At 41.1% G+C, this 26,609-nt stretch overlaps 1 protein-coding gene across 3 annotated transcripts in view; it reads right to left on the reverse strand.

The window, feature by feature from the left end:
* Positions 1–14,740: 14,740 nt before the first annotated feature.
* Positions 14,741–26,609, reverse strand: part of LOC121726667 (prothoracicostatic peptides-like) — a 54,449-nt gene continuing 42,580 nt past the window's right edge. The window contains exons 3-7 of one of the 3 annotated variants that reach the window (XM_042114120.1): positions 22,152–22,595; positions 21,604–21,705; positions 20,195–20,354; positions 19,497–19,592; positions 14,741–15,361 (exon numbers count right to left, since the gene is read on the reverse strand). In XM_042114120.1, the coding sequence (XP_041970054.1) occupies positions 15,339–15,361; positions 19,497–19,592; positions 20,195–20,354; positions 21,604–21,705; positions 22,152–22,595 (825 nt within the window). In that variant the 3' untranslated portion in view covers positions 14,741–15,338. The remainder of the gene's footprint in view (positions 15,362–19,496; positions 19,593–20,194; positions 20,355–21,603; positions 21,706–22,151; positions 22,596–26,609) is intronic. The other 2 variants (XM_042114121.1, XM_042114122.1) reach the window with 2 other exon arrangements.

A 26,609-nucleotide genomic window follows, 5' to 3' on the forward strand; every position in this document is an offset into this window, starting at 1 on the left:
CGCAAATGGTCTTCGAAGTCACGGCCAACAATGATGACGTCATCTAAGTAGACTAAACAAGCCTCTCCAACTAGGCCTGCCAGTACACACTCCATGAGTCGCTCAAATGTGGCAGGTGCGTTGCACAATCCAAAGGGCATGACGTTAAACTGCCATAAACCTTTACCGGTGGAAAAAGCTGTCTTCTCGTTTTCTTTTGGATGAATTTCCACCTGCCAGTATCCAGATTTCAGGTCCAGGGTCGAGAACCATTTCATGCCACTCAAGGTATCCAGAGTGTCGTCGATTCGAGGTAATGGATAACTGTCCTTCTTGGTGACATCATTGAGACGTCTGTAGTCCACACAAAATCTTGTGCTGCCATCTTTCTTCTTCACTAAAACAACCGGTGAGCACCACGGACTCGCAGACGATTCAATAATCTTATGCCTTCTCATGTCCTCCAAAAGGCCTTCAACTTCTTTTTCCTTTGCAATGGGTATCCGTCTTGCTCGTTGACGAATTGGGTTCTCGCTTCCGGTATCTATCCTGTGCTGAACCATCGACGTTCTTCCAAGGTCGCCTTCCTGACTGGAGAAGATATTTGCGTGGCGTTGTAAAAACTTCTTAGCTTTCATGCTCTGCGAATAAGTCAGATTACTCTTGCAGTCATCGAGTAGCTCAGTCACTATTCCATAGTTGCTGGTTTTTGCTGAGTCTGAGATTGTGATCGAACTACACTTTCTCATCCAGACAACTTCCTCGCACTTTCCAATGACGTCACCTTTGTTCAAGCAGATCTCGCGATCACCAAGATTCAAAAGCCTGACCACAGCGTTACTGCTTCCACTAACAAGGGTTCTCGCCGTCATCAGTTTTTGCGCTGATGTCTTGGTAGGTGTGTCTTCGATCAACACGTATCTATTTAACTTCTTCTTTCCAACTGGCGGTAGTTTCACCAGCACTCTAGCTTCCGCTCGTCCAGGTATTATGACTTTCTTTACACATTCAACTTTCCCGCAGGCGCCTCCAAGGATAAAAATTTCTTCTTCGCCACACTTGAAAACTCCGTCAGCGACATTAATTCTGCAGTTGTGCTTCTTCATGAAATCCAAACCCAAGATGCAATCATCCATAATCTCAGCCACGATAACGTCATGAGGGTATGAGGATACCCCTACATTAATCGTAACTGACATTTCTCCCAGGACGGGTATTGGCTGACCGGAGGCAGTAAGGAGCCGACAGTTAATTCTCCTCTCGTGTCTTCTTTCGGCTTTTACCAGATTTGGGTTCACTATCGTTCTAGAGGCTCCTGTGTCTAGAGTCATTTTGCAATCCGTCCTGTTAATAGTCCCCTGACTGTACTTGTTCCTCGAGCCTTTTCATCCTTGCCATCTGGCTCTCCTTCTGCGGGCAGTTGAGCTGAAGATCTTGCTTGAAGCTGAGAGGCCATCTTCAGCTCAACTGCCCGCAGAAGGGCAGTTGAGCTGAAGATGGCCTCTCAGCTTAGCTTTCATGCTCTGCGAATAAGTCAGATTACTCTTGCAGTCATCGAGTAGCTCAGTCACTATTCCATAGTTGCTGGTTTTTGCTGAGTCTGAGCCTGTGATCGAACTGCACTTTCTCATCCAGACAACTTCCTCGCACTTTCCAATGACGTCAAGATGCAATCATCCATAATCTCAGCCACGATAACGTCATGAGGGTATGAGGATACCCCTACATTAACGTCGTCTATTTGTTCCTCGAGCCTTTTCATCCTTGCCATCTGGGTCTCCTTCTGCGGGCAGTTGAGCTGAAGATGGCCTCTCAGCTTTAAGCAAGATCTTCAGCTCAACTGCCCGCAGAAGGAGACCCAGATGGCAAGGATGAAAAGGCTCGAGGAACAAGTAGAGGAGCTGAAGAAGCAAGGAGCTTCATCCCCTGTCCGGGATCAGGGAAACGAATAAAAGCTAGGACCAAGGGGCGAGTACTGGCTGACGCGGAGGAAGCCCCGATAACTGTTATCTCCCAAGCATGCAGCGGGAACAGTCTTGTGATTCAGGGGACTATTAACTGTCGACTCCTTACTGCCTCCGGTCAGCCAATACCCGTCCTGGGAGAAATGTCAGTTACGATTAATGTAGGGGTATCCTCATACCCTCATGACGTTATCGTGGCTGAGATTATGGATGATTGCATCTTGGGTTTGGATTTCATGAAGAAGCACAACTGCAGAATTAATGTCGCTGACGGAGTTTTCAAGTGTGGCGAAGAAGAAATTTTTATCCTTGGAGGCGCCTGCGGGAAAGTTGAATGTGTAAAGAAAGTCATAATATCTGGACGAGCGGAAGCTAGAGTGCTGGTGAAACTACCGCCAGTTGGAAAGAAGAAGTTAAATAGATACGTGTTGATCGAAGACACACCTACCAAGACATCAGCGCAAAAACTGATGACGGCGAGAACCCTTGTTAGTGGAAGCAGTAACGCTGTGGTCAGGGTTTGAATCTTGGTGATCGCGAGATCTGCTTGAACAAAGGTGACGTCATTGGAAAGTGCGAGGAAGTTGTCTGGATGAGAAAGTGTAGTTCGATCACAGGCTCAGACTCAGCAAAAACCAGCAACTATGGAATAGTGACTGAGCTACTCGATGACTGCAAGAGTAATCTGACTTATTCGCAGAGCATGAAAGCTAAGAAGTTTTTACAACGCCACGCGAATATCTTCTCCAGTCAGGAAGGCGACCTTGGAAGAACGTCGATGGTTCAGCACAGGATAGATACCGGAAGCGAAAACCCAATTCGTCAACGAGCAAGACGGATACCCATTGCAAAGGAAAAAGAAGTTGAAGGCCTTTTGGAGGACATGAGAAGGCATAAGATTATTGAACCGTCTGCGAGTCCGTGGTGCTCACCGGTTGTATTAGTGAAGAAGAAAGATGGCAGCACAAGATTTTGTGTGGACTACAGACGTCTCAATGATGTCACCAAGAAGGACAGTTATCCATTACCTCGAATCGACGACACTCTGGATACCTTGAGTGGCATGAAATGGTTCTCGACCCTGGACCTGAAATCTGGATACTGGCAGGTGGAAATTCATCCAAAAGACAAAGAGAAGACAGCTTTTTCCACCGGTAAAGGTTTATGGCAGTTTAACGTCATGCCCTTTGGATTGTGCAACGCACCTGCCACATTTGAGCGACTCATGGAGTGTGTACTGGTAGGCCTAGTTGGAGAGGCTTGTTTAGTCTACTTAGATGACGTCATCATTGTTGGCCGTGACTTCGAGGACCATTTGCGAAACTTAGAACGAGTTTTCGTCAAAATAGAGGGGGCCAAGTTAAAGTTGAATCCGAAAAAGTGTCGTTTATTCAAGAGTAAGGTCAACTATCTCACTATATAAACTGAAATCCACGCGGACGAAGTCGCGGGCAGCAGCTAGTAGTTTATATGGAGAAGGAGTGCATCGAGCTAATATTATTTTGAAATTATGCTTTTATCATACATTTTTTTAACAAATAAAACAATACACACACTACAACACACACACTAGGAAAAATGACAGATTTTTGAGTGACAAGCCTATACATACGAATTATACTCTTTTATTTATGGTTGAAGTCTGTTGACAACAAGTTGACGAATTGAAAATGGCTTATAGTTTTTTTATTGAATCTTAGATACTATTAGACAAGAGTTGGAAAAAACATCAGTATATATTAAGTCTATGGAAAAAAATATGACAAAGTCAATATTTTATTTACATAATATAGGGATATTCGTGATAACAATATAAGATTGTGATGTCTCTACTTACATTTGTGTTTGTGTTTGTTTTAGGTTAATCAACTCCTGTAAATATGTAATTTTGTTTTGTAACCGTACACGTCTTGTTACTTCACCAGACCTTCGCTACATAGAGCAAAGTCCTTTAAGCCACTCTGACATTGGCAACTCACCGAGGCAGCCATTTTTAAAAGAAGAAGAAATAGGGAGTAGTCCTTATCCCTAATCCTAATTAAGTCGTTGACACTTAGGTCGAATTTTGACCATTGGGCGATCTCTAGTATAAATTAAAGGTTAGTATGTTACATACACGGACGTAAATATTTTTTTTTACGTCCGTGGTTACATATTATTATAATATATAGGTACTTCGCGTTTTTAATTTAAAAAAGGGCCCCCAAGTCTTAATTGTATGCCCAGTGCCCCAGCTTAGTATAAGACGGCCCTGGATGCCCTAGTGGTACCTACTGTACTCAATTTATTAGGATGTCGCTGTACGTAGAAGCAGAGCTGTCGGCCGATGCTCGATATTAAATTTCCAACTAATATCGTCCGCTCCCCGCCGCCCCGCGCCCCCGCGTCTCGCCCGCGCTAGGACCCCTTTGTTTTCATCTCAATATTCTAATATCGAGCATTCTTACCCGACAATATAATATTATTATAAGAAGCACGTATGCGGCGTAATCTGTCAACATACTGACCACAAGGACGTTACGAGAAATTTACAGAAATTGTGACTCCTTAATCCTTATCTAAGTAGGTACCTATAGTATCGTGCGATAGATTCAACGGGTTGCCGGCTCTGCGATAGTCGGCGGATCTCATAGTTTGGGTTTAAAACTGGAAATTAAATTTCTATTTTAATTTAATTACAAATAATAATAGTAGCGCGAGCGTCGTCTCGTCAGCACCGAAGCCCTTTGACAGTCGTCTCATCTATTGAAATCCATCGTCTGATTGAAAACGTCTATTACGCAAAGACGATTAGCGAATATTAGTGGGGAAGGAATTAATCGGTCGTTCCGGCGAGCGAGCTCCGCGCCGCCCGCTCCCCCGCCGCCGCCCGTATGGCCCGCTATCACACACGTGAGTTCAGCTGCTGCCGGCGGATGCGTAATGGACGAACAGCGGGATTTCACAGCTCCCTACACTCCTATAGTCCCCGAACACTCGTCATCAGCATTCAGCAGGCTGCTCGAATTCCATTTCTCGATGACCATCGTCATCTCTAGTTTTTTTTATGCTATAATGGCTGCCATTTTACAACCGTGAGAAAGAGAAAAAATTTGAGAGCCAATTTATTGATGAAATATGCCATACATTACGACATTAAAGGATCGGACACCGGTGTCGCGACACATTGAATATGGCGCGTTTCCGACCGGAGGCACCGGTTAACCTGAAGTGATATTGTGACCGCGCGCTCTCCGCCCTCTTTATCGGAAACGGTTCACCATATAAAATTTTTTTTGAACCAAACTTGTAGTACGATCAAATTAATAAAATCAGCGGAAATATTTCGTGTAGTTTTGAAAATCGCTACAGTTATTCCTTGTGATATCCAGATGAACATGTCAAAAGTCCTCAAGGGTGGGGGGTGAGCTAAGAGTGTAGGGGGGGGTCAAAGGACCCTTTTTTTAGGTTTTTGCTCATAAGTAAAAAACCTGCACAAATAGCATTACGGTTACTTCTAGAAAAATTTTCTACATAAAATTTCCTCTAAATTATGTCCTATAATTTTTTTTTTACGGTCGATACTTTAGGAACTACAGGGGGGGTCAAATTCCTCAAAAGTGCGAATCTCGAAAATAACACGCATCGAACGTCCGAGACTAAGAAAACAACTTATTCTGATTCAAATACCTGCTATTCACAGATAATTATTTGTCCTAGCTGCTATTATTACAAAACGTTAGACTAGTCACCATGGAATTAGGAAGTACTATACAGCTGGAAGGCTTACTTCATCATTTTGAAATATTAAAATGAACCTTACTTCCATGTGCTAAAGTATTATTTTTATTAACTAATATCTCCTTATAGTAGCGAGCACGAGCGAGAAATCGATTTTCTTGGTTTGTCCCTTTCGCACAATTGCCATGTAAAATATACGATAATACATTGGTAGTAAATTGAAAAAAGCATTTTTCGTAGAAAACGATAAAATAAGGCATAAATATTATATAAACGACATGTTTTAATACTGCGCTTTCCTGCTTCAGTTTAATATTATTTAATTTCAATAATTGTTATTAAACTGAGCTTCTCAGTTGTGCGATTTTCTTTTAAAATGTCTTAAGATTTACACATAGGCAAGAAGCATGGTTACACTAGTTTGAAAGGGACAGACCAAGATTAATGACCTCTCGCTCGTCGCATGCTTAATGCACAGTAAGCTTTCCAGCTGTACGAAGTTCTTACTAATTCCATGCTAGTCACTCTTTCCACACGTTTTGTATGTGTGCCTAATATCGAAGAGCTACGAGCGATAGGGATTAGGGACGACGCTATACGTAAGCAGTGCAAATGCTTCTCTTTCCTTTCTTACCTGACGCGACACAACTTCAGCTATTTACAGGAAAGGCAAAGTGTCAGTTGTTAAGCTATTTGATCAAAAACCAAAAATCAAGGATATTGCCGCCATCTTCTACAATCCAACATCAACATCTGAAGAAATAGCAGAGTCAGGAGAAAGGATGTTTTTGACGATGTATCGTGCAGCCACTGATCAGCTTGATCTTAACAGACATCGATACTCAGTTTTTGTCAAATCCAGCACCAAATCCAAACCAGATCTTTCCTCTCTCCCACCTACAAAAGGATCAGCAAAATTTCACTCATTCCGAGTGTTCCACCAAGTACAAGAGTGGTTAGGTAACGCACTGCCTCCTGAAATGTGGGGATGGAAGCGAGGAGCTGATGGAAACCTCGAGCCTGTTACCACTCATGATCCTCCAGCTCCTGACACCGTGCTGAAGTCAATATTTTGTCGCTGCAAAAGTGATTGCACTGGTAATTGTGGATGCCGAAAAGCTGGTATCACGTGCAGTCTAGTATGCAACGGCTGCTTGGGTTCGTGTACAAATGGCGTACCTGTAGATTTAGTAGATATAGAAGGTGAAGATGATGATGATGTAGTAGAAGAAAATTATTGATTTAATTAAGACTGTCTAATTATTATTTTCTAGTTTTGAATACATTTTGAAAACATACCAATTTTATTTTATTTATAAAACCGTCTCATTTTTTATACCTATATAAAGTTGAACACTCTGTAACTTCTAAAGTATCGACCATACAAAAAAAATTATAGGATCAAATTTAAAGGAAATTTTATGTAGAATGTTTTCCTAGAAGTAACCGTTACGCTATTTGTGCAGGTTTTAGACTTATGAGCTAAAATCTAAAAAAAGGGTCCTTTGACTCCCCCCTACACCTTTAGCTCACCCCCCACCCTTGGGGATTTTCGATATGTTTATCTGGATATCTCAAGGAATAACTGTAGCGATTTTCAAAACTACACGAATTATTTCCGCTGATCGTCCATTTTCGGCTTAATTTTCTTAGGCTATTGTAGAGAATTTTGTATTCTACATTATGGTAATAAATACAAATAGCAAAAAACCCATAGGAAATGAAATATTTATAAAATAAGTGCAAAAAACAGATCTTTTGACCTTGAAATTTAATAGTTGCGCACACCCAATCATATGTAGGTTTTGAGACAACATTTAGGGTGCCAATATACAAATATTTACAGACTTACAGCTGGGTATCTCGAATTCCGAGGTGAACTTACTATACTAATTGGACTATGCAGTTGCGGAACCGAAGTTATCTAAACGTTACAAATCCATGTACCTAGGTACCGCTAGGGGAAAGCGGTGTAAGTTATATTATTATTATCTAAAGGTCCATATTTCATCGCGAGTCGGAGACGGGCGGTGTCCAGCGACGGAGCAGACCGGCCTTATCGATAACGACGTCGCGCTCCGGTTCATTTAACACCGGCGAAGAAAATGCATATTTCCCAGACGTCAATCGCGAGCGCTAGTGCTACGTACCGTCGGACGCAGGGGGAGTGCGCTCTTAGAGAGATGGTTTTTCTTTCCTTATCGAGTACCACCAATTATTTAACAACGAAAACCTATGAATTATTAATGGCGAAAGTCGAAACCGCCGGGGCACACCTTTAATAATTTAATTCCTGTAAATGAAGCGGTATTGTGCTGCGACGGAGGAGTTCCGGGGCCGCGGTCCCGCCGGCGCGCGGACTCGTCTGTGCGCTTAAGCAAATTAGGCTCATCAATCTGAGATCGCGGTGCGGCCGGCCTCGCTTCCTAAGGGAGTATCGACCGCCCGGAGACGAGGGAAACTGGACCTTTGCGCTGCACTCCTAGAGACGACTACGAATCGCGTTCGGCCGGAGATCCGACTGCGCCGGCGGCGGCGGTGTTTAGCGAAATATCCAGTCGGATCGCCCCAAACATCATCGACACTCATTTAAAATTATAATACTAGGGCTATTCGAGCGAGGGGGGAGGGGGGGGGGGGGGGGGGGGGGGGAGCGGGACCGGCTGCGGTTACCCACGCTCGGCCTGTGCCTAGCTGCTGAGGTTGGCCAGGTTTTGACACGAGAGCTGGGACCGATACGTCGTATGTTCTATCGTCCTAAATTAAGTAGTGGTTTAGTCAGTCTACTCGCATTTCACTTAGCTCAATTGAAATAATATTGAAGACACTATAATTTGCATTACGAGTTTCTAGGTAGCTCCGAGGTTTACCTATATAATATATATCGGAGCTCGATCGGTTGAAGCTCCCTTTTAAAATATCATAACTAATAAGGAATCGCATCCCGGGATGCACCGGGGCCGCGTTATAACTCCATTTGGCGGTGAGATTGCACACGTCGTTAGGTCGGGGGCCGCGACGTGCTGCGCCCTTCTGACGACGCTGATGATACGCTGATGATATACAAAAATATTCAATTATAATTAATTTAAACATTTTCTCACTATTTAAATACTAAATATTTTTTCACATGGTTACTTTGCTTAATTTTTTTACACTCTTTAAAATATAAACTCTATAATATCTCCTTTACTCATTAACTAATGAACTTTTATAAAACCTCTTTAATTACAAAAATGCAATCTTTATTCAATTCATTGTCAAATATTCACTATAGTACTCATAAAATATTATATACCTACTTCTACGAAACCTTCATATTTAAATTAATAATAATCTCTCAATATTTTATATGTAATATAATTATTAATTCTATTTTAAATTCATTTTCAGTAGGTATCTATTTCACCTTGTGACCTATTCATTTTATAGTCATTCTTCTTGTATAAATAATAATTGTCTTTATATCCTAAGATCCGACCCTAAAATCCTGCATGAATCGTTTTTTTCGATCAAATATATTTTAAAATAATCTTTAGAACGTATAGAATGGATTAATGTTGGGTTGCCTTGTTAAAAGTAGCCGCAAGTACCTCTAATTGAGTAAAATGAAAGCCCGTAATACAAACTTGCGTGTATTCAATGGAAAAATAAGAACTAAGAAGGAATGACATTGAGGAATGACAGGACTGAGGACACTACTAAAAATAAAAACGCCTGTTAAATAAAAAGCAACTACCAGAGAAAATTTTCAAAAAATTATCAGTATAATACCATGTAGGTTGTACCACGTGACGTCGAATGGTGCAATTCTATTGGTCGATATTTGGGTCGGAAAAATAATCAAACAAATTATGCATTTATCTCATGAACATTAAACTTAATTAGAGGTACTTGCGGCTACTTTTGACAAGGCAACCCAACATTAATCCATTCTATACGTTCTAAAGATTATTTTAAAATAAATTTGATCGAAAAAAAAACGATTCCTGCAGGATTTTACGGTCGGATCCAATACTATTAACTATATCAATATTTTACTAATACCCTTGATTAGTGGACTGGCCAGTCACTTACATTTTAAATTGTCGTTTCATATTTAGGTAGGTATACCTTTTCCTTTAACTCATAATTATTTTTGTAATTTTATGCATGCATGCTTTTTCTTCATTTATATATTTTATGTATATCATTTTCATAACATTGCTGGTACATTTTATTTTTATAATATTTTTATTTCTAGTCGACTCTTTTATATATTTAAATGGTACATATTTATTTTTTTAATATACTTTATGTGCGCACTTTTATTTGGTACAATACATTTTATTTATACACCATTAAACGGGACCTTTTTTAAGACTAACCGCCAAGAAAAAAAATGTCTCCAACCATTTTACTTAAATGAAGGATTGTTCCCGCCGAGCATGCTCTAAGTACCATTTATTTTTGTACCATTATGTACCATATTTAATACCAAGATTTTTTAAGGCTACTTGACCTCCAACTATTCTCACAGAGAAAACTCGTTTACACCATGATCGAATGAAGGATTCCCTTGCGTATTTTTAATGCTTTTAGCATTTTATTTTTTAATATACATAGCATTTTAGCTAGTATTTTACAATGCTCTATGGCATTTTTAAACCTATTCTATACCTATGCCTATCAAAAATACCTATTCCATAATTTTAATGCAATCAATATTTAAAATATCCTTAACCCTATCGACCTAAAAACAATCCTTTTCAATCAAATACTTCTATAACACTAAAACCCTTATCCCTAACTTCAAATAACCATTTCTTTACCTAAATTGTAGCTTTTAGCTATTTTGCAAACCAAATATCACATTCCTAATCATTTCTCACAATAGTATCACGTCATATCTCGTATGAACGTAAATATTTTTAAGTAAATCCGTGTAAGTCATATCCAGTGTAAATTCTTAGAAAATGTAGCTTATCAACATACTAAAGTAGTTAAAAACAATTTAATACAATTCCAAGAATTATTATCCCTCCTTTTTTCTATTTCGAACTCACTTAAACATAGTTTTCGATTTCTTTAAAATATACATTAATATATATACTGAACTTTCTTTTATAACACGCTTCTTTCGTAAAATAATATTATTTTATTTGTTTTTCTTACACTACTTTTTCTAATTTATTTAACAATACGATCTACAAAGTAACCATGGAATCAAAGTAATCTCAAAATTATCAATATTATTATTACCTCTAACTTTCTATATTCTTATTGAATTTAATTGGGTTGGAATACATAGCAACAAAACATTCTATGACAATAAAATCCTCATTCCTGTACAACCTATTTTATTAACATTGTATTAATTAATTATTGTCCATTTATCTTCTTTCTAAAAATGCCTCTTTTGTCTATTAGTAAAATATTTGTAAGGTGTGACATACACTAAAGTTCTAATCACGTTAGTACGCAGCCGGCTAATCACTTGCACTAGTCAGTCGCTGTCCACACTTACTTACTTTCTCCTAATAACTAATTACCTGCCCTAATCACTTGCACTTAATACTAATGAAAGTGAATACGGGTTTAAGTATAGTAATAAGCATAGAATTATAACCTTTAAAAAAGGCATTCCATACAATCGTCAGCGCGAAAATGTGTCATCCTCGAAATGAGTGAGCTCACTCATCTGAGAGCAGTGTGCCATAGGACGCGGTGACAGTTGGACGTGTTTAATGCATTGATTACGTAAAATATGCATTAAAAGCGTAAAATGAGTGAAAGAGAAAGTAGTATATGCTATTACTGTAAGACAAAAAGGACGACAATATTTTCTCGATACACATTTTGCATGCAAAAACATTGCTACAGTTTTGATGGCGTATGCCATATCCAGTATTGACATCGTTGGTAATAAGTAAATTTAATTCAATATATTGTAACTAAATTACACGCAAAGGAGGTATGTCACCCGCAATTTCTTTCGAACATAAATAAGTTTATTGTGTAGGAACCGTACTTTTCGCTGGGATTAACGCCTCCGTGGTCTAGTGGTATATAGCGCGGCTCTTGACTCGGAGGTCGTAGGCTCGATTCCCGCGTTGAAAACATCTTATTTCCAAGTTTAGTTGGGATAATGCAGGCTGATCACCTGATTGTCTGACAAGTAAGATGATCCATGCGTCGGATGGGCATGTATAAGTCGGTCCTGCGCCTGATCTCTCGCCAGTCGTGTCGGTCTTCCGTCCCACTGGGTTATGAGAGTAAAGGAATAGAGAGTGCTCTTGTGTACTGCGCACACACTTGGGCACTATAAAATTACTCCTGCGTAGCTGGACTGGTTTCAATGAAACTGGCCACCGTCACCGAAACCGGTGTGGGGGCTATTATATTATGTCGCTGGGACTATTAGAGCTATCCTTTGGCCTTTTCCTGGGCTAGAGACACCAGACAGTAGACAACCACACTTTGGCATTTATAATATATAATCCGTCCGATGAAACAGCATTGACCTAAGTCCTAACCGTGGATATCGCATTTTTCATTACAACATAAGAATAGTTACCGTACTTCATTAATCTGACTGATGGCAATCATTATTATTATCTACCTCCGCGGTTAATAGTCTGTCGCACGACGAGGCGGTCGACGCGAGCAATCACATAAGTCACGATGCTCGTATTTCAATGCGATAAATTAATATAATAAATTATACCCGAGATGTATATCACCGCGCGGGCGGCGGTTACGGGCTGCTATAATATGTCTATGTTAATGTACACTACGCCTCCATGGTCCAGGAGTTAAAGGCGTGCCACTTGACTCCGAGGTCGTGGGTTTTATTCCTGTTCAATTTATTTTTAACATAAATGGAAATAATGCGAATTTTTAGTGCTAAATAACGACAAAAGAGTATTATGTTAGTAGGATATCCTCTTTTGTTTACAACAAATATTTATTGGTCTCGCGCCTCATCATATGTCAATATTTAGTGTAAGTTTATATATAATATGGGCCAAGATGCCTGATGTAAATGGCAAAATTAATAAATAAAAATGAAATAGAATATGTTTTACATAATTATAAGACCGGAAGGAAAAACAGTAGCAGGCACACCGCGGCGAGTGGTGGGCGCGGGCGGGGTAAGTGCGGCCGTAACGGGCGGTAACAGCGCCCGAGAGTGCGCTCCGGTGTCGCGGCGGCCGGGAGCGAGGTAATAGTGGTGTAGTGTTATAGCGCCGCTCTCGCCACTCTAACGGGACCGTCCACTTAACTCTACACGTAGTTTCAATTTATCCGATGTGAGGAATGAGTTGGAGTTCTGCAGTTGAAGCGCGAATGAGTATTTTAGTTGGTATGTTGTGTTTGTAAAAGCTTACGTTTTCTACACTTTATAGGGTAGAAAATGTAAACATACTTAGAAACTGTAATTATGGTCAACAGCTTTATCATGGTGTTATCAAGTGAAAAGATGATTATGTAAGTCACGATAGCCGCAGCGAAACGAAATAATATTCGATAATAATTTATGCGGATGTCAGAAGCGTCCAGCGCTCAGTACAGAAGAAAACAAATCGCTAATTAATTCTTTACAGTATCTTTTATTACTGTCAATAATTAATTGGTCTCTACAAAAATCATATTAAGATATATGATAAAGTGATATGAACAGTGAGCACATATTCCATATTAACTAGGTCGCACTGCACGCCGTCAGCCGTCAGCCGTCAGCCGTCAGCCGTCAGCCGCCCGCCGTCAGCCGCCCGCCGTCAGCCGCCCGCCGCCCGCCGCCCGCCGCCCTGCTGACAGTTATAGACAGTCAGACTCCGAGCTCTCGGCGCGAGCATCGACCAGCGTCTCGTTATCGGCGATCGCTGCGGCTCACTGACTTCGCAGATCGCAATACAACCCCGAGCCCCACACTCACCACGTGCCGCGCCGCCTCCCGCACCTCCCGCACCCCCCGCACCCCCCGCGCAGTATCACACACAATTCACGGCCGATTTACTCTTTGTTTCGGCACCATAAATGCTGACTCGTGTTAATGTTTGAAAATGTTATTCCAAAATATATGAATTTCTAGGTAACTTTAAATGGTCGATTTTCACCTTTAAGTTATCTTAGATGCTGGTTACATTAATGATATTAAGTAGGCGTTGTGATGTTTTCATTAGGAAGTTTTATTAGCGGCGTTTAATTTCCTCGCGGCGACGAGAACTCGCCGATTAAAAGTTAATGGTGATGAGCAGACGGCGGAGCGCCGACGCAAACGGCCGCACTTAGTATTCAACATTCGCACTAAACGAAATAGTTCAATGGGTTGATACTCTTGATCTTATTTAATTTACTTTAATGAAGTATTTGTGCAAAGAAATACTTTAGTCACAAAATCTTTTAAATATTTTTAGTTATTAATTATATATGTGAGGTATTTCATTTTAAAGTGATCTGTACTTTAAAAGTAAGCGATTGAGTGGTCCACGAGAAGTTGCTAGAAGAAAAACTACAGCAAAACTATTGACAGATCTTCATATGCTACGTCGTAGCTCCCGGCGGCTACGTCGTAGACCAATCGCTACGGTGTTCGTAGCAGCTACGAACTTCGTAGCGAACTGTCGACGAAAATGCAGAGTTTCCGATTCTATCTAATTTTTTATCGATATAATAATAATAATTACATACATTGTGTGTGATACACACCATGACGTCACTTCTGTGACGTTAGGGCCGCGCTTAGATAATAACGGCAGGTGCGTCGCCGAATTTTAAAACATGTTTGGCGCGCTCCTAGCGAGTAATTTCAAGGAAGCCTTATATTGCGTTATCTTAAATGTTTATTTTCAATTACGACGCGACCCCGGAGTGTGCGCCACCTGTACTCATTGGGGACATAAAAATGGGTACCTTCTTAGTGATTTTTTTTATAATGTAATTTTTCATATCTACCGATTATACAGGAAAAACGACATAACGCTGCATATAGCAGTTGCTATTATTTCCAAAACATTTAGAATTAAACCCCTCATATCAAGGGCGAGTGCGGGGGTGCGGGGGTGACGAGGGGGAAGGAAATAAAACGAGATTCGGCTTCGAATAAACTTTTATTGGACAAACGTTAACTCAGCACGAAGGCCGTCGTTTACATCAACTTTCGCTAGTAAAATACAATTCCACAGTTATATTTATTAGTAAATTAATTATTATTTACCTAACTAGGGATACACCCGTACATACACCTGCCGCTTACACCTAGAGTCGAGTAGCTCGCTAGCAGCTCGAGTAGCTCGCTAGCAGCTCGAGTAGGTCCACTCCAGAAGGTGACTGAACTTGTACGTTAGTGTTTCAAATTATCAAATAATTTAATACAAGACGGGTACGTCGCAACTCGACCGGCCCTTACAAAATATATAAAGCCCGACAAACAAATATAACGACTTAAATAGACTGATACTTCTAAAATAGTCATTGGATGTAGTTTCTACCTCATGGGTGATATTTACAAGTAAGTAGATGTGTTTATTGTAAAATGAATAAATTTTCTACGAGGATTTTTTTTGGAGAAAATAAATTGCCGCATCGAGTCGGGACGTAGCCGCTCACACGCCGAGGAACTGATGCTTAACATAGTCAATATACAGAGTTATGTAGTATTACAGATATGGTTTAGTTTGTATGTCCCGGTGTCTAGGCCTCGTCCGCGGTGCTCTCTGAAAACAAACGAACGAGTGAGTACATAAAATAACTGAAATCTGACGACAGATTTATGTATATTACGTGTTATTACGTGTTATTTTTTTATAGTAGCAATAACTAATAGTATTCGTAATACTATTCGTAAAACATATACTATTATCATATACTATTATCATATTCTATTATTCATATACTATTATTAAATTATATACAACAAATTACAGTAGGTAAGTGTAGGAACTTTCTGGTAGACGATAGAAAATATAAAAAGTGCGTTTAACACGTGCAGTGCAGGAGACAACTACGATTTCAATGTGTACTTCATTGTGAGAGCCCTAGCCCTAGCTCCTTGCGGGCGATACACTTTGATCGCTGCGAACACGCTGCGATCGCACGGTATACACATTACACATCTTCACGGGCGCCGCTATCCGCCCCGCCCGCAATTCCTCAGTATAAAGCTCTAAGCATAGCTGGGCACCGTTAATCAGATAGTTAACTACGTTAATCGTTAATCCGTTAAAAAAAATGTTAGCTTCGTTAAACGTTAAAGCGTTACATTTCGGTCGAATTAACGCAAGTTAATGTTAATCGTTAATCCGTTAATATGTAATATGGCCTTGTTGTAACTTATATCATTGCGTTAGTGTACTTACAAAACCTGTTGGTTTGGAAGTTAAAATGTTAGGAACAAAACAAAATACTTACTTCTATAAATATTGTATTCTACCTTACTAAATTATACTGCACTCTTCTTTATCAACATGCAAATGATTTATAATAACAATAAACAAATCACTCTCTCTATAAGCACCGGCGCTGAGTAATGAAATCATGAAACGAAACAAATCTCTTCTCACTCGCGCGCGCCTGAAAATGTATCTAGTATTGTTTTTGTTTCACTCGCTGCTGCCGTGCCGCGGCGCCGCGCTGCCCGCCCGCCTGGCACTTGTCGTTTCATGCTATCTGTCTGAACCTGTTTTCGCGCCGCGCCGCGGTGCCGTGCGGTAAATAGTAGGCATTGGATTAACGATTAACGGACTTCTGCATATTAACGAAAGTTAACGACTCCGTTAAAATTTTTAAAAGTTAAATTAAAAGTTAATCCGTTAACCAAAATGTTAACTTCGTTAATTAACGATTAACGGATTTACGAGTTAATGCCCAGCTATGGCTCTAAGATCGTTCTACTTGCTAGTATTTCGATAGATATTTCTTTAGCCTGTTGCGCTTATTTGATGAGTTTCCCTCATTTTTGTACTCGTATTTACCGACAAGTTACGTTGTGTATTTGTTTGTCTGTAATTAGCTAAACATACAAGACAGCTAATGTTTATATGACGACTTCATTAAGAATAAGTAGTAAGTACCCGGCCCCGCATCTTCTGCGGTTCTACAACTAATAAATCTGTTTTATGAGTATTTAAATGCTTAATATAAAATGTTTTTTTTACAGTTTTATTATCCGCTTTAATCATATTTTTTAATAATAATTTAGCTGTTTATCGTTAATTAAAACAAAATGATGTTCATTTGAATATAAAATAACAATACACAAAAGTCTTCGATGGAAAGTGACGTCTAACTTCGCCGCTTTTTGGTCCAGATGGAAGCCAACTGAACAGGCAGCAGCTGTTCGCATGTTGTGACAACAGGTGTATCCTCGGCCCCGGGGGGAGTGCGGGGAGAGTGCAGGGGGTTCACCGTCTCGTAACTCGCGGGCGCTGCTCGCGTGTCGACAGCTGCGTTTGGATTTATTGCGACAATCACGGGGCTATTACACTTTACAAATACCCCTCCTACCCTCTCCCCCTTCCCTCCCGCTCCGACTCGTGGTCGTCTTCCACTGCGTTAAACTTCCATTTCCCCCGCGAGAAACTCGCTAAATTTGGAGAATTCAAAAGTCATTACAAGATTACGTATTCAAATTTTCAAGTTTACCTATTAGTATACAATTTAAAATTTGTTGTTGCGGGCGAGGCTTATGTGTATAAATTTGACTAGATACGATTAATGAGGTGATTAATATTTAAGAATAGAAATTTAGACCCAATTTCACCAACCTATGTTTGTTAAATCCTAACGAGGCATTACTTAACGGAGCTTAGAAAATTAAACAGACTATTAAAATACTTATGTCCCACAGTAAACATTTAACAGTGGATTAGTAAATGTAATGATAAGTGAACAACTATCAATTCGTTCATTCTTGTTATAAGGCGACGAAATTGCAATGTACAAGATTAATACGAAATGTTTGCTGCAATTTGTCACTTTCTTCCATAGTAGTATAATAGTAGATAATGCGACCAAATTAAAATATCACTGATCGCATACATTTGTTACGCTATATTAGTTCTTCTTAATTTACCAGGTTAATAATTATTATCTGTCAAAGCTGAAAACATGAATCATAATACAAACTTTTATTTACATATTTCGGTTTGGTAATTTTGATACAAGTTAGTATATTTGCAATGTCAAGGAAAATCCGAAGGCTGAATTTTTGACAAAGTGAAAATAAATAATTATTCATAACTATGAAAAAAAAAATTAATAAAAAGGACGTAGCGGAAACATGGCGGAAATACTCAAAAGTCAAAACAGATTCTTTTATTGATTATTGTCTTTGAAAGTTGTTATTTTGACTCATATAACAGCCTGTTAAATATTTAACGGACTTCCATAGCAGGAATTAAATTTAACACCGTGTAAGGTGATTTAACATGACATTAGGGCATGGTGAAACGCTCGATAGCTCTAACAGGCCATTAACTGATTTAACAAGCCATTATTTATTTAACATTGCTTGATGAAACTGGGTCCAAAGCATGAGTAATGTTAAAGTTCTCTAGCCATGTTACGAGTTCTTTTAAGTTCACCCGAATATGAAAACGGCACTGCTGCAGCTACGGAACCTCCGTTCGGTGCTCGCGGCTCCAACCCCCCCCCCCCCCCCCATTGTAGCGCGCGGTACAAAAAGAGATGTGCTAATGGCGAGCGGGCGCTTAACTAATTATATGCGGTTTGAACGAGAGTTGCGGAGTTTTTCAAATCCCGAACCGGACCGTTAATCTGCAATTCAAATCGCATTAATGAATTTTTATGAAATCGGAGCGAGCGCCCGCCGCTCGACATATTGTTATGGTGATTCCGCATTGTTCTGCCCGCAATTGTGGCGCGCCGGGACTCGTGGTGCGACGGTGGTCAGCCCCGTGATTTACTAATTACATCCGGTGGCTTCGTTTTTTTTTTCTAATTTCATGGACGAGCTTCGGCCACGAAACAAAAAAAATATTGTCCATCTCCCGGGCATGTAGCAACCGACAGCAAAATACGATATTATTAAAAGTTTATTGGATTAGCATTTTGCCCTGTTCTACGTACTAGCGCAAATTAAATAAAACATATTTAGTTATGTAAATATATAGGAATATAAAGGTCATAGGCCCTTGTACACAATATAGGACAGATTAAATTAACATTAAACGTTTCGAAGCAAGGCGAACGAGTCGGGCGGCTAGTTCAGCTGAGATTTAATTAGTTTGCGTTGGCTGTTGAAGTTTTTTCATAAGCGCGCGGCCGCGATGTTGAGGGCGGCGAAGGGCAGCGGGCACCGAGCACTCAGTGCTGTATGCAATATTTAATAAAAGCCTCAAACTTTTTCAAAGTCCATTAAGCGAAGAACCTTTGACTTCAAACTATTTGGGCAATATTGTTTTTGCTAACATATGGAGTCTTTTAATATAAAATGTTACCGTATATGCAAGTAGGAGCCGTCGTAACAGTGCAAATAGAGATAAGTGTGTACAGAAGAGAATAAATGTGCTTCTAGGTGCTGAATTAGAACTAGTGAACTGCAAGTTGAAGTGCTGACTGCTAACACGAGGAGGAGGTGCGTCGGGGTGGTGCAGATGGTGGCAGTGGTGGAGATTGACATGCGAGAGCCTACACAAATGAACGTCGCACACGAGAGGCGCGAAACACTAACTACATACACTACAATAGACAAACATTCAACATGTCCCTACGATAACAACCAGCTAGAAAAAGAGTGGAGAGAAGACGCTAGAATGTGCGATGTGCATCTACTGGTGCAGAGGTCAGGTAAGAGGAGAGAGATACGGTTCAGGGGCGGAGCTAGGTTACCGAGCGGGGCCGGGTGGTCGTCGTCCGGGCCCGAGCGCTTGCCCCACATGCCCCGCAGGTTCGTCCAGCCCGGCTCCCGCTTCCAGTAGTACGCTCCTGCAGGAAGCTCTACGGTTATTACTCTTCCGAAAAAGGTGGACGAAGCAAGGGATGACAATCAATTCTTTCCTTTATCGTAAAATTTACTATTTCACTGTCTGTAGCAAAATATGCCTTCTATAAAAATGAAATATCATGAAAAACAAGTTAAAACTAAAAATTCAAATGATTGGGCGTGTCAGCTTGCGGGTCGCGACTGCGAGCCCCCGGACTATTACTTAAGTAACATTTTACGGGCGCCGTTGTTCGACTTACACAATACAAATGAATTCATTTCATAATGAACAAATCGACGCTTCGTTTCAGCACATAAAAACGACATAAAACCGAATGTTTAACTTCAATCGAATCGCTTTATTTAAAGTCGAATTGATTTGTAAAGCAACTTTATGCAGACATTTAGGTGGCGACTGGCGAGGGATTCATTTCATTCATTTATTTACTTGTAACTCATAAACTTAGTTATAATCTTCTTAAGGAGCATTTGTAGCATTAACGCAGTTGTTTCGAAATTTTTATTATTCTTTTTTCTTGTTGGCTACAACGACGGCCATGTTTCACTAGTGTAACGCTGCAACCATACGAGGTCGGATATTTACCGCTGTTGTACTTGGTCTGCTTGACGGGCCGCTTGCCCCAGGCGCCGTGCAGCGACGACCACGCCTTCTTCTCCGGCAGCGCCACGTCCCCCACCGCCCCCGCCGCGCCCCCCTCCGCCGCCCGCGCCGCCGCCTCCGCCGCCGCCTGCTCCATTACCTGCTGAGGAGATGCAACATTGAGCTGCAGCCGAGCAATGTCAATCAGGCAAGTCCTAGTCGGAGCCGGCAGACGGTCTGCAGGTTTATAATGGTAGCCATTTAGACTATATCAAATGCTACAGACCCTATAATGAAGGGAGACCATACAAATATTAAATGCATGCTACATCATACGCTGATGCTGATGGCCTTTTATAGAGTCTGAACTTTTTTGACCTTAATGCATTTTAATTAAAAATCCTAGAATATTGACCTGAGAGAAAACTGACCCCGGTTGGTTGATTTGAATATATATTACAGTTATTGCGAAAGAAATTAAAAATGTCACTGTTATTTATTAGTACGGTCAGCTGAGCGCGCCGAGATCAAATCATACATCAGGTGACGAGCACACATATTGAACTATTAATAACGTCACATCGCTCGTTCACTAAACGACCCGTTATTAAAACTGTATTCTAGGTGAGCTGAGTATAACACGAAGTCAAATGTTCCTCAGAGACAGGCTACCAGAATCCCATAGTCTTCACCAATTTGTTTTTATACCATACCTTACACCCGAGGGCGCGTTTCTTTGAATGATTTAAAAATATAACAAAGTCTAGTTCTCGTATCAAATGCGAGCTCTGATGTTCCTAGTTCCTTCACACACTTCACAGGTTTACACTCCACAGTATGATAGAAAATGAACACCTCCATCGTATCGCAAACACAATAGACTTTTGTTATGCGGCAGCCGGCTGCCGCTTTGGAATTGATAGGTTAATAATAATGTAAGATGAAAAGTTTGGGCGTAGTAACCGCAGCATCTATGCACTAATTCTACTGAAGTTGCACCGCCCGCGCCGTACCAAAGTGTAAGGAAAAAAAAATGTGTACTTTTTAATTTCTGGCTTTTTGTGAAAAATCTAGCCCATTAAACTGGTTCTTTTTTATTTGAAAAATTTAGAGGAGGTTTTCATCTTAAATAAATTCCTTTACTTCAATGCTCTAAGTCAGATAGTTTAGAAGTTATAATGATTTTCATCTGAAGTAATGGTCAGATTAGTATGAAGCCAGATATTTTTTTTCAAAAGTTGGAGATTTTTGTTTTAAAAGCAAATTTGTCAACAAAATATGCCATACATCATGACATTAAAGTATCGGACACCGGTGTCGGGACACATTGTATACAACGCTTTTAAACACTGGGACTGTAGGGCGTATATGTCTAATGTCTATTTATAATATAGTGCATGGGTTGTAGTTACCTGCTGTAGGGGCAAGAGGCTCTCGAGCAGTTCATAGTCCTCGTAGTCGGTCTCCGGGCCGTACCGCTTGCCCCACGATCCATGGAAGCTCGACCACTTCGACTGATAGGTACAACAAAATACTCACTTTACTGATGAGATATTAAATGTACGAAACTATATTTTTAATAAGAACATTTTACGTCTTAAATACTAATATGTTTTTTTTTATGAAATAAGGAGGCAAGCGAGCAAACGGGTCACCTGATAGAAAGCAACTTCCGTCGCCCGTGGACACTCGCAGCATCAGAAGAGCTGCAGGTGCGTTGCCGGCCTTTTAAGAGGGAATAGGCTAATAGGGGAGGGTAGGGAAGGAAATAGGGGAGGGTAGGGAAGGGGAAAGGGTAGGGTATTGGGCCTCCGGTATACTCACTCACTCGGCGAAACACAGCGCAAGTGCTGTTTCACGCCAGTTTTCTGCGAGCCCATGGTATTTCTCCGGTCGAGCGGGCTCATTTGTGCCGAAGCATGGTTCTCCCACGTCATAGAATTAATCATAATTTACTCACAGGTGCTCGTTTTCCCCACGCCGAGCTCATGTCTTGCCAGCCCCGCTTGCCCCACGCCGAGCTCATGTCCTGCCAGCCTCGCTTGCCCCAGGCGGAGCTCATATCTTGCCAGCCTCGTTTGCCCCACGCCGAGTTTAGGTCCTGCCAGCCCCGTTTGCCCCACGGGGTCTGCGATAAATCGGACCAGGCGCGCTTGCCCCACGCCCCGTTGAGATCCTGCCAGCCCCGCTTGCCCCAAGCGGAGTTCAAATCCTGCCAGCCCCGCTTCCCCCACGCGGAGTTGAGATCCTGCCAGCCCCGTTTCCCCCAGGCCAAGTTGAGGTCCTGCCAGGCGCGCTTGCCCCAGGCGGAACTCATGTCCTGCCAGCCTCGCTTGCCCCAACCCCCGTGCAGGCTCGTCCACGCGCGCTTCTCCTCCTCACTCAGCTCCACCTCGTTTTCCGCCTGCAATAAAACATTAATTTTAGAATACAATAGTTTAAATTTCAGAATGGTATTATTTTTAGCAATATTCCGCGATTACTATAAATGACGATCAAAAGTCTTAGACTTGACGGACGTTGTTCGTAGAGTCAACATGATGAGGATGCTCCGGTGTTGAGGTGAAACGCGCGTCGAGATTTTCAATTTGCATGGTGGTGAGAGGCCTTGCACGAATTTACTAACATTATTGCTTGTGTGGTGGTGGTGTTTGCAGGTTCTTGCATGCGAGTGTACGTGCATAGGCAGTGTGGGAGAGGAGGGAGGTGCTGTACGCATGCCTATACGTACACTCACTCATTTACATACAGGTTGAGGTTTATTTCGCGGAATATTGCTAAAAATAATAATGCTTAAGCTATGGATTTCCGCAAAGTAACGCCTGATTCTATTAACTAATAAATATTGTTAAAAATAGTCTCTTTATTTTTTTTGTTTTTTCCAATTTTAGTTACTTATTTCAAATGAATTAATATATTTCGAATATTTTAGGAATACTCGAAACGTAACTGGGCATAATGTCCTGTTGCTTGCAACGGTCATTACAGTAGCGGGTGGGATGCAGACCGGCGCCGGCCGCCGGCCGCCGGCCGCCGCGTGCCGGGTGCCGGTAATGGCAGCTGCGGCATTCGTGGTCGTTAGCTCCCACGACATTGCACTGATATTCGTTTAAAATATGTCGGCACTCGAAATAAAACCCACTACCGTATTCCATTTTCTCCGTTCTAGCTCTAAGAAATGAACTCGATATTTTCCTAAACGAATTCGAAAAATATATCATATTAGAGGCGTTCGCATTTAAAAGACGAGTGGCGAGCCACTCGTCTTTTAAATGCGAACAAAAATTTTATATTAAAATGTACTCTACATTCCTGTAATTTTATTACCACTTCAGCAGAGTACGTTTTTAATACAGCTCGTCGGTAAATATCGTCGTCTACATTTTTTATTACGTTAGGTCAGCGGCTACATCGTTGCTAAAGAAATATCTTTGTAAAATATATTGTACCTAGTGCGTAATCTCAGTCTCAGTCGTGAACCACTCGTCCCAGCGAACCGTCGGATCCCTCTCGTCCGAACATGATAACGTCGAACGGCCCTAATAGTGACGGCCGACGCGCGACGGGGGACGAGCTCGGTCACATCTCTCATCATTTTCAGATGTTTATATAATATCACGCTCTATAAAAGTAACTAATTATATCAAATTTTACACATTTATTCGTCAAACTTCTGTTTCTTCCAAACTTCGTGAATTTCAACTAATGCTAAGTATTCTTTATTAACTAACTATACCTTAACGACGTAAAACAAAGACAACAGCACATCGTCGTGTCATAAGTCTCGTACGTCGTTGTGTCTCTTCTCTTTGTACGATTGCGGACCGCAGCAGATCGAACGCACGAGATACGACCGGCCACCGCGAAGGTGTGTTATTATTTAACTTATGTAAGTGCCGGCGCTCACTTGAATCACGACAGTAGATTTATTGTATCAAATGTAGACTAGATGTACTAGATCATACAATTAAATTTTTTAAATACTATCTATAAGTCAGTTAAAGTGATAGCCGATTGGAGAAACATGATTTACTTATAATAATTTAGAAGTTTTGCAAATGATCTGCCAAATCGTACTCATCTGCTACTTTGTTGTGACGAGTCTTTAAATAGTTTTGAAATTATTGAAGAATCGTCAGGAAAAGTTTGTACAATCGTCCCAGTACATGTTTAGCAATAAATAATGAGCTATCCGATTGTTATTCCATTTTCTGGAAGTGCTCAAATCGATATCAATATATAATTGATACGAGATTGATCTTTTTCGAGTGGTAAAAAATTAATGCACGATTAACATTAGATTTCGGTAAGTGAAACGAAATGTCAGCGCGGGCCTAAACGAATTTTGGTGTTATTTATGTATAAGGCCGTTGTGATGTTTAACGTTGGGCCCATCAGCTCGGCCCCCCACTCCATGACCCCGGGCGGGACGTGGCCGGGGAAGGCGAGCGAAGTCGTGGGCGAGAGCCAGCTACATTGTATTGTAAACGGTGAAACGTCGCTGAAGTGCTTCGGTCAAAGCAGCGGCAACCTCCCCCCCTCCTGCTTTCCCCCCTCAGGCGGGGGGAGCGGTATTGTGGTAGTGGGAACGCGTCGGGAATATTAAAGCACACCGTTAAACCTCAACTTAATTCGCTCCGTCTAATTATATTTTTCATCTTTTCTTCGGCGAATGCCGACCGTTTGTTTGTGATAATATTTACGATGTGATCGCGGGGCAAAATTTAAATTTGAAATTACTGTTCTACAATAATTTACTGTAATAACAGCGGCAAAAATAATTTCGAAATTGTACCTGCTACTATTTATTGAGCATCGCTATTTAACATTAAATATACTGAGGTCTGAAAATATAACTACCTTATTTTTTGTATTGAACTATTGATATTAAACTCGAATTGTACCAAATAGTGCATGTCGTTAGATTTAATTGGCTACTTATAAGACCAAAATAACAGCCGAATGGCAGTGTCGCGAATCGTGATCGTATATTCGTCCAGTAAGCCCGTTCGGAGTATCGCTAGCGAAGAACTTTACATTTAGCTTATTTCGTTAGCGATTAAAACAAACAAAAGAAATAAAAGTAAACATTTCGTTCGGCTCTTTGTATAGGTGCATAGGTCTGGAAGCGGCGGGCGGGCGCGGGGTGCGGCGGGCTGCTCTTTTGTGAAGTCTTTGCAAAGAATCTGCGGTCCTATTGACGTTTGCCAGTGAATAATGCTTTGAATTAGATTAATTAAACAATCGAAGCCGGCCGGAGTCTCGAAAGGAGTTCTTTACGTTTGAAAGCAAAATTAAATACTGATCGTGAAACAGCTGCTATTATATTACCGTTTCTAGCACCATTGTCACTTTGCAGACGATAAGCTTATTGTCCCGCAAACCCGTGGCTAGATCTTATATTAAAATGATGGTTCGGTGCTCACAGTAAGTTTTCAATGTGGAGCCGGTCCCGGCCCGTATTGTTCTCGGAAATGGACCATTTAGTGAGTAAGTGATGTTCCTGACAAATGAATCGGTCGGACGAGAGCGGCGGCTGCGGCTGACGGTCATTGTTCGTCGCGAGACCGCGTCACGTGCGGGACAACTTAATGAGCTACTAAATTTTGTCACGCGATGTCGCTCCGTGCAACAGGTCGGAGCTCGCTCGCCGCAGTCGCTTTGCTGTGTCTCAGTGTACCATCAAGGAAATTGATTTCTAGGCAGTTGGTCCAGACCAAAGTTATTTACGGCCGTTCCCAATATTTGATCTATCTCTGGTTTTGCCCTACTAGAGATAGGAATAGCTCACAATTGACATAAAATATATGTCTCTAATGTCTAATGTGAGCTATTCCTATCTCTAATAGGGCAAAACCAGAGATAGATCAAATATTGGGAATGGCCGTTAGTCGGCTGGGTTTGACGTAATGCGACTAAACTACGTAGATCCCCCATTTGCCTTGGAATCAAGTTTTCTGATAGTACATAATTTAACTAGCAAAATACAGGTACTGTCTAGAAAACTATAGCTGCGTAGCCGCGTGTAGCGTCTCGTAGCAGGTATGCCACGTAGCGCTACAAGTCCTAAATGTAATGATGTTATTACGATCAAGGGTAGGTATGTGATGTCCCGAAGATGGAAAAACTTCGTGGTATTTTTAAGTCTATATTTAGCATTTTCTGCGGTAAATATATTATGTATAAATTAATTTTATGTGGCGAGCTACGGCTGCGTAGCTGCTACGCTACTCTACGTCATAGAAGCCTCCGTCATGTATGATTATTGATTACACGTTATGTATTTGAGATTGAGAGTATTCTGTGTGTATAATGTAGTGGCGCCAGTCAGTTGTTTCAGCGTTGCGTCGACGCAGCACTGCCGTTTGACGCACAGCCGGCCACACGGGCGCTGGCCGCTGCGCCATCGCAGCGTTAC

This window comes from Aricia agestis, chromosome 4, assembly GCF_905147365.1.
Source record: "Aricia agestis chromosome 4, ilAriAges1.1, whole genome shotgun sequence".
Taxonomy (NCBI): Eukaryota; Metazoa; Arthropoda; class Insecta; order Lepidoptera; family Lycaenidae; genus Aricia; species Aricia agestis.